Source organism: Temnothorax curvispinosus, unplaced genomic scaffold (assembly GCF_003070985.1).
Source record: "Temnothorax curvispinosus isolate PA1 unplaced genomic scaffold, ASM307098v1 QBEX01004474.1, whole genome shotgun sequence".
Taxonomy (NCBI): Eukaryota; Metazoa; Arthropoda; class Insecta; order Hymenoptera; family Formicidae; genus Temnothorax; species Temnothorax curvispinosus.
Window position 1 is genome coordinate 1 of NW_020214254.1, and position 9,008 is coordinate 9,008.

Consider the following 9,008-nt stretch of genomic DNA (forward strand, 5'->3'; position numbering starts at 1 on the left):
CCGTGCTTTCGGGAGAGGTGCGGTAGTCCCGAAATAGTTCACGCATATACTTTCCACGCGAACCGAGGTTCACGCACACACCCCCCGTGCTTTCGGGGGAGGTGCGGTAGTCCCGAAATAGTTCACGCATATACTTTTCACGCAAACCGAGGTTCACGCACACCCCCCCCCCGTGCTTTCGGGGGAGGTGCGGTAGTCCCGAAATAGTTCACGCATATACTTTTCACGCGAACCGAGTTGTGTTTTGGTAAAGCATATAAAGTTATAGAAGTTGTGATTTTCTTTAAAGCAGGGCACACACACGTATATATTAGTTATTTATGCCTTTCAATACTTAAAATAGCTGCTATATTTTCGAAACTTTTTTTGTTAATAACTTTTTAACGAATAACGAGCGACGGCTAAAACCTTCCGAAGGTCACTCAGGAGGGTGATCTTGACAACATATGACAAGGTCAAGGTCATCGGAGGGTGGTCCCTATTACTGCATAATTACCCAAAAAATTCTCCCCAAAAAACAGCCTCTTGACCAAACGACCCCCTTAAATTGTTACTGTAATCGCTAGGGTTTTAGTAAAATATCGCGATAGACATGCACGAAAACATCGCATATATATGTACAAATATGTTGTGGATAGGTTGGTTATTGACTAATTACAGCATAACTACATTTTAAAAATATAGCCTAAGAAAATCAATTTTTGTTGTATTAATAGTTTATGTAGTTACCTCGCAGTAATGTCTAAACAATTTTATTTTATTTCATAATTTTTTCGCACTTATTATAAGACAATTTCAGTTCTTAGTTATTACAGTTACCTATATATATTATAATCTATTTATAATAAAAAAGTAGTTTTTATTACAACAAGTGAACAAGAACAACTCGCTTTTTGTTTAAAAATGATATACAAGCAACACAATTGTTGGTATAAGAGTTCATCACATTAGTTTAATTGGGACATATACAGCTAATAAATTGTTTGTATCAATGTGAGATTTCCATAGTTGAGAGTTAATATTTATTATAAATATACCTTTATGTCTATAGCTCACAAAAATGTAAGAGTAGTCTGGACACATGGCCTTTTGAGTGCGCAGGAAGCTATTTGGAAAGGCATACCAATGATCGTAATGCCTTTCTTTGGAGATCAAAAATTCAACACAAGAATATTAGTAGCTAAAGGTGTTGGCATATACTTGGACATTAAAACTTTGTCCACGCAATCCATATTACACGCAGTTAAAGAAGTACTTTACAATGAAAGGTTTCATATTTTGATCATGTTTTAATAATTATTTTAAACAGTAAATATATTAACAATACAGCTACATTTCAGATAATTACTAATATTTACAGATAAACTTTAATATTTAATATAGTATAATCGATTTACAAATTCCTGTTGCTATTCCTGTTGCCTACAATTGCTTATTAAATTGTAGATTATAAAATTTGGCTTTTCTGTTTATGTGTCTTGTCATATGTATTTGGTTTTTATTTCTTTAACTGAAATGCATTTATTAAAATGTAATTATTTATTACATTATTAATAGTAAAACATTTTTTTGTAAAGTTATATGAGAAATATGAAACAATTATCCAGCGAATTCCGGGGTCGGCCAATATCACCATTAGATTTAGCTGTTTGGAGCATTGAATACACCGTCCGCCATCCAAATGGAACTTTAGTAATGCCGCTGAAATCTTAGAGCTGGGTGGAACAAAATCTAATTGATGTCTACGCATTTTTGTTCCTTAATTTCTTCATAATTAGATTAGATATACTTTATTGTTCCCCTATGGGGTTACAATAGACTTCCGTTACATGACTCTTTAGCTCGTACTTATTTCTATCTTATTCTATCTTATTCTACTTATCGCTGTATCCGCACGCACGCACGCACGCACGCACGCACGCACGCACGCACACACACACACACACACACACACACACACACACACACATCGCTCACATTTTCTTAAACTTTATCTCTAACTTACTTTCTATCTTACAATCCCTTATATCTATCTTATTGTCTAACGCCCTCTCCCCCCAAGGACTTCCGCTTTCTTTCTTTCTCATTTTTTCTTCCTTACTTCTCTCTTTCTGCTCTAATTCATTTATCTTCATTTACTTTTTCTCTCCCTACCTCTCTCTCCTCTTTCCCTCTTTGTCTTCTTCTTGCTTTCATCTCTCCCACCACGTTCCCTCACTTTTTTCCCATCTCATACATCTTTCCCATACGTGTTCCCAGGTCCCCTTTTTCTGAGATATCCTACAAATTTCTTCATAATATTCTGAATTACGCAAGATATAAACAAGCGTAAGTCGTAGAAACATTAACAGGCTTTGCGTGCAGTTGCTGCATAATGTTAATGTAAAGAATAAGTAAATATAACGTAAATATAGAAAATTTTGTATTAATTGCATTGATATTGTAATTAATAATAAATTATGTTATACAGAATTGTAAAATAAAAAAAAAATTGAAACCGATATCTCTAAATTTGCGGAAGTTAAAGCAGCCACATCATTTACAAGATGTACCTACATACACACACACACATTAAAAAAAAAATGTATTTTTCGACGTTTTAGAACATTCTAAACACATTGGCAACGGCAACTCCAAACAATTTTTTTCATAGATATCTTATGCAAAGCATAATATATCCTAAAGCATATCCTTCAGAAGATCTCGTAAGATATTTTATGTAAAGCCAACGGATATGACAGAATATTTAGATATTGTGAGATTATAATAGGATATCTCACGATATCCTATTGGAATATCCCGGGCAGAACCTGGGGTATCCGTGGGATCGTATTTGAAAATCTGGGACAATTTGGGATATCCCCAAGATACAGTGTGCTGTGTGGACTGCTTTAACTAAGTATAAATACAAAGTATATTTTTGGTTAAAGCAGAGAATAGGGGAGACCGGGGCGGAGTCGTCACTGGGGCGGAGTCGTCACTACAATTATCTGTATGTTGGGTGAACTCGCCATTAATATTGTAAACACTACTTATGGTGCCCATGTGACCAAGGGAGTTTAGTGAGATTATATCCCATGTTGTAATTTTCATTAAGGTAAACGTGTTTTTGGAGGTCAAAACTAAAATTTTTTGCGCGTCAAAAATTTTAAATATTTTAAATATTATTTTCTCTCCGAATCTCGAGATAAGTGATTCTGAAGAGTAATGCTGAACACAAATCCAGTAAAATTTTTTTACCAGGTGAACAATAAAGCAATATAGACTAAAAATGTCCTATAAATTTTGTAGCCAATGGTTCACTTTTTACAACGGTATACCACATTTTACTAAAATTATTTGTTTTGTTGTTAAAAATCGGCACCAAAAAAATAGTCACGATTTCGCCCCGGTCTTCCTTATAAAATTGCATTTTCTTTAATAAAATTAAAAAAATTTTTTTTTTTTAATTTTGCTTCCAACATATTGCTTCCTTATAGAGGAAGCTTTGTTTTAGATATTGTGTTAGAAATACAGAGATGTCGATAACTTTTGGATATGGCTACAGCCATTTATTGTATCAATAATATAATCTTGCGGTTCCATGAATGAATACTAGATGGCAGGTTGTTTCCGCCTAGTAACTATTGCAGGCGGACGCGCGAGCAACGCGACGCACCGAGTTCCGCTCACGCTAGCATCACGTGACAAGAAGGCGAGTGGAGGGGATGCGCAAGCACGAACGTGCAGAGAGACGATCCCGGCCATTCTCGACTATTCGGTCAAAAGTGAAACAGTTCGAGTCACGTACCGGTCATTCTGCCACGAGAATCTTTTATCGAGAACATGTTCAAGTTCAGTTTAATACTTATCGCTTGTACCGTATTAATTATTCAAAGGTATATTATTGCCCTTGTCGTTGATAGTGTCGTTTTCAACGCTAATGTCGTCTTCAACGCTCGTGTTGTATGAATTGCTCATGTTGTAATGTATTTCGGTGCCGTGAATTCACACACGAGTCCGTAAAACTTAGTTATCATTCGAATTACAAATAACGTTTTTGAACGCGTAAATGAAGAAAGAAAAACGACGTATATTCCGGGCTCAGCCGAGCCTTCACTTGACGGTGGGCATTCGAGCGATATATATTGGGAATCGAGAGCGGCCATCATTAACTTTGTTCCTCTCACGCAGCGAGATGGAATAGCCGCCATTATCCTGATTATTTGGCTCGCTTACAGCGAATGAGTTTCCCACTCTCAGTGGATGATTTTCCGCACAAATAAATGTCGGATTATCTATAAATAATTGGTGAATGTTGCAGATTCCACGATAAGGTAACATTTGGATTTATAATATCAACTATTCGGTTCTTTCGTCAGATATTTCCCTGATGAAAGTGATACTTTACAAGTGAGCACGTGCTAATTCAAATATTCGGTTACAGGATATAACGTTATTTTCTTATGATTATCCTTAAAGAAGGATTCTCATGATTAATTTTGATTAATAAGAAAAGGAGATAAATTCTTATCTCGGGACGTAAATTCAGTGGCATTCTAATTAATACTTCTTATTGATGTGCATACAAGGATTAAAGTTATCCTGAAGTTATATTCCTTGTGTTTCATATACATTAAAGACTTATATTTCAATTACTTTATAATATTCTAATAATTATCTTGCGAATGAATATTATTCATTATCTAGTATTACGTTCATGCTGTGGTGAATTAATGTGTCAATCAAAGACTGCCTAGTACAAGATTTAGTTCAGTAAACTCAGTGAGAAACTTATCGCTTATGGTTTTGTTGTTGCTCATGTCATGTGTATAGCTTATGTTGTAATAATCGCTTATGATGTAGTATAATGCTTTGCTTTGCCGTGATTTAGAAACGAGTTTGGTAATACTCAATCAATATTAAACTTACAAATAATTCATTTAATAGAAGGATAAGAGTTATTCATTAATTAAAAATAAAAGATTGATGCATTATTTCCCAGATTATACAAATTTTATCTGAAGTGATATTCTTGTATTAATTGATTTATGTTTATGTTTCCAACGATCCTTTCTTTAGAGAATAAGGACTAATTCTGAGCTTGACTATGTCAAGAAAGATTATAAGAAAAAATACTATGACAATTTTCTTTTAATGAAGCTTTTATATGATAAAGAAAAGCATTAGTAAAACTTCAAAGTATATTAGGATACATATTTAAAGAAAGGATTGTCCTATGATAACCATTTATTTGTTCTTTTATGCATTTATTGTACTCACATTGTATTTTATATTATCTATGTACAATTTTGTTCACGAATACTGAGAAGGTTTTAGGGCAGTTTCCCTTCTCCTATGCAACAAATGTTGGTATTCTTTGTATAGTTCTGCCCACTTTCAACTTTTCTGGATTACATTTATGTGTCTCGACCAAACGATATAATTAATCGTCTTACGAACTCATTAAATCAACGATTCTATTTTTTAATTCGAATGTCGTTTCTCCTTCTCCACCATCCTTAGCTCACGCAGCATACGAGGCGTGTACATATTGTTTTCATTAACTTCTAAAAAATTTTTAAAAGAAATTGTTGGAGCCGTTTTCGAGATTTCGAGGTCTATTACTAGCTACAAAACTGCTTCTGTTCATTACCGATAACTCCCGTTCTTATATATATTAATATTTTTTAATGATTTATTTTTTAAATAACCATAAAAAAATATAAAATTATGTGGTTTTAAATATCAAAGTTTTAAATACTCAGAATTTTTTATTTCTTAAATATTTAACTTAAAAAAAGGTCTATTTTTTTGCTTGTCAAGGTTGTCTACCTCCTTAAGGGGTTAGACCACCCTTGAAACCAAAAAATCATGCCCTATTTAATATTTATTTTTTGGGAAAACAAAACAACAAAGAGAAAATTTATTTATAGGGTTATATTGTGCATTAATTGCAGAGTAAAAAAAATTGTAAACAATTAATTTTAATAAAAAATGTAGGCAAGTTTGCGCAGCCTCTCTCGCGGGTTGGGTACAAATTAGGGATTTGCTAATTTTGATTTGTTAATAAATGGCGAAAATAAAAAAAAAAGTTATTTTTTCACCTGTTTTTAGTTACTCTTATTGTTATATTTAAACTGATTATTATTATTTCGCAAAACGCCTACGTAGGCCGGAAACTATTAAGTTGTTATTAATAAAAAAATTTTGTTTGCTGCAGGGGGACAAATATTATGGCCGCTGTCCCTACTACTGTTTGTACCCAACCCGCGAGAGAGGCTGCGCAAACTTGCCTACATTTTTTTATTAAAATTGATTGTTTATAATTTTTTTTTACTCTGCAATCAATGCACAATATAACCCTATAAATAGATTTTCTCTCCATTGTTTTGTTTTCCCAAAAAATAAACATTAAATTAGGGCATGATTTTTTGGTCTCAGACTCCCTTAATCATTTTTTTTTATAAATTATTTTTTGATAAAATAGTATAAGTTAGTGATTCCTTTTATTAATCTTATATTTTTAATTATTTTTGTTCATAAATTCGATACTTTCAAGGAAGTATGATTTAAAAGGCCCATAGGTACGACCGCGGTTGCCTAAATTGTACCTTTTGCAGCATGTTACAAAAAGACCTACATGCGGCATGTTACAAAATAACAAATTAATTTATTGATACAAATTAATAATATTGATAAAAAGTTAAACATGTAATACTAGGTGCCTGAAACATCAAGCTACAATTTCCAACGTTTATTTGCGTACACATCACTACCAAATAAGAAATATAATAAAAAAGAACTTAAGCATTCGGCAACCCAAATAGCAAAATGACGTTAAAATGGTGTTAAATTTTGGTCATAAAATGACCAATTAAACGTCCTAAATAGGGTCTCATGAGACCCAAAAATGACGTCGATATGTCACGTCAATGAGCCATCATTTTTTGACGTCTTATTGACGGCAAAAATAGGATCAATGTACGACTTACCGGTTTCTAGAAATGTTTTTTATGAAATTAAAATGTTAAAATGTCTACTTGATAAACGTTTATAAAAAAACGTTCTTTTTTTATCTAGGAAAAAAACGCTTTTTTAACTGTTTCTTTACATATCATGTGCGTATTGCCCCGCTCTCTCAAGGCGGTCACCCATCCTAGTACAGTACCGCGCCCGTGTTGCTTGATTTCGATGATCCAGTGGACAGTGATGATCTTCTGACCCCGATGCTTCCTTATTAACTGCACTTGTCTATGACGTACATCTTTAAAATGTTCAAGAAGCTTGTAATGATATCTTTTTGATAGCTATAACACTGCATGAAATAGTTATCATAAAACTATAATTACACGCAACTACATCCACTTATACCATAAATTCACCACTTTAATCATAAAGTTGCGAAACAAACATATTGTAGTTAAAAAATTTTGTGGTTTTTATATTATTATTACTTTATTATACAATATAAAGAAGTAGTTATATTACAAAAAGACCTTATTTGGACGACTTTAAGACGTCTTATAAACGTCTATTATTAGTCGCCGACGTCATAGACCAAAAATGACTAAAAATAGACGTCATTATGTCGTCTTCTGACGTCACTTTGCTACTTGGAAACTCTCCCCTATAATGACCAATCATGTATTACGTAACCAACACTGATTGAATAATTATCTTGCATGTGAATGTCGTCATTCAATTTCAATAATAATAGCAATAGGGAGTGAATAGATACTGTGAATAGATAATGATTCGTTTATGTATTTTTCTTCTTTTTATTTTTATGATTGTACAGCTAAGTTGCCGAGAAAATCCAATATTATTAGCTTGTTAGATAAAGTAATATTATGATGAACGCTATTATCTCGAAATGAGAAGAGGGGGAATGCTATACTAAGCATGCTGATACATTCGGTCTTATCGTCTGATTGAGAGATCACGCGACAAGTTTCGCGCAACAATGTTAAGTCGTGTCATTTTGTTTGTTTGTTGTATCTTAATAGGTGATCTCGTGACAGCGTCGAAATTATTGTCGATTTTAGTGATAGAGCCTATTCAGTCGACTAGCCATCACGTTTGGACAGAGCATTTGGTTAAAGGACTGCTTCGCAGAGGCCATTATGTACACTCAATCAGCATACATGAGACTAAGGTTAAAGGAAAACTTGCGCAGAATTTGACGTACGCCGTGAGTAAATGTTATGAAATTTCAAATTTGGAAACATTTTGAGAGACATAAATCAATTAATTGCAATTTATAAAACAAATAACAAAAAATATTACTTTTTTATTTTAAAATATTTTCTCTTTTATATAAGGTATGCTTTCGGAGATGCTAATTTATTATATTTTTATATCTCTTCTCCTGTATGGCTATTATTCTCAGGTTTTCGATTTGCAAACTAATGAAGAAGCTGAGGATTATAACCCAGTTGAATGGGAACAGTACAGCGTACTTTATACGGCGTATTTTACATATCAGTGGGGTATTCACGCATGTGACACAATGACAAATACTAAAGCAGCGAAAGAGCTTTTGGAAATGATTAAAACTATCGAGTTTGATGTTATAGTGCAGGACATTGGTTTAACTCAATGTTTCTATGGATTATGGGAGGTAAAGTCAATCAACTTTAGTGAACTTTAATTATTTAGTCTATTTTTAAACTGCAAGCAACTTAGCAAAATTGCCTTATAAATCAAGTGCGTTTACGTAGCAAATTAAAAGTATCTATACTCCATTCCACGAGAGAACATTAGTCCTCCGCGCATAGACGCGTGGGGAGAGCGACGAAGTGGGGAGAGCATGGCGCGCTTCTCAGTGCCGTATACGTATAAATATAACACGCTCGGTCCCGGGGCTATTGTGCTAGTCTACAATCTATTGTTTAATACGCGTATCAAAAATAGTGTATTTACGCTAATCAGGTAATGATTAAACTAATGTACTAGTAAACACACACACACTCACACAGAAACGCGCGTGCCCGTGTGAAGCCTTATCTTTCTTCTGTTGTCGCCGT

General features: G+C 33.6%; 2 protein-coding genes across 4 annotated transcripts in view; both read left to right on the forward strand.

Annotated features, from left to right (window-relative positions):
• Positions 1-473: 473 nt before the first annotated feature.
• Positions 474-2,462, forward strand: LOC112453532 (UDP-glucuronosyltransferase 1-5-like). Of its 2 annotated transcripts, none has more exons than XM_025014325.1 (2): positions 474-1,268; positions 1,608-2,462. In XM_025014325.1, the coding sequence occupies exons 1-2, from the start codon at positions 1,042-1,044 to the stop codon at positions 1,711-1,713; spliced, it is 333 nt and encodes a 110-aa protein (XP_024870093.1). In that variant the 5' UTR covers positions 474-1,041; the 3' UTR covers positions 1,714-2,462. The 2 variants fall into 2 exon arrangements, with proteins under 2 accessions (XP_024870093.1, XP_024870092.1); XM_025014324.1 differs by having other exon boundaries at positions 477-1,268; positions 1,578-2,462.
• A 5,210-nt stretch (positions 2,463-7,672) lies between these two features.
• LOC112453531 (UDP-glucuronosyltransferase 2B2-like) overlaps positions 7,673-9,008 on the forward strand; it is a 14,752-nt gene continuing 13,416 nt past the window's right edge. Inside the window, exons 1-2 of one of the 2 annotated variants that reach the window (XM_025014322.1) lie at positions 7,694-8,173; positions 8,372-8,602. In XM_025014322.1, coding sequence (XP_024870090.1) covers positions 7,946-8,173; positions 8,372-8,602 — 459 coding nt within the window. In that variant the 5' untranslated portion in view covers positions 7,694-7,945. Of the gene's footprint in view, positions 8,174-8,371; positions 8,603-9,008 lie in introns of both variants that reach the window. The other variant, XM_025014323.1, reaches the window with a different exon arrangement.

Bases quoted from the DNA above. Each gene is read 5' to 3' on its own strand.
- LOC112453532 (XM_025014324.1), top strand. From the start codon at position 1,042: ATGTCTATAGCTCACAAAAATGTAAGAGTAGTCTGGACACATGGCCTT. The intron at 1,269-1,577 runs GTTTCATATTTT...TTTTTTGTAAAG, and splicing joins GAAGTACTTTACAATGAAAG to TTATATGAGAAATATGAAAC.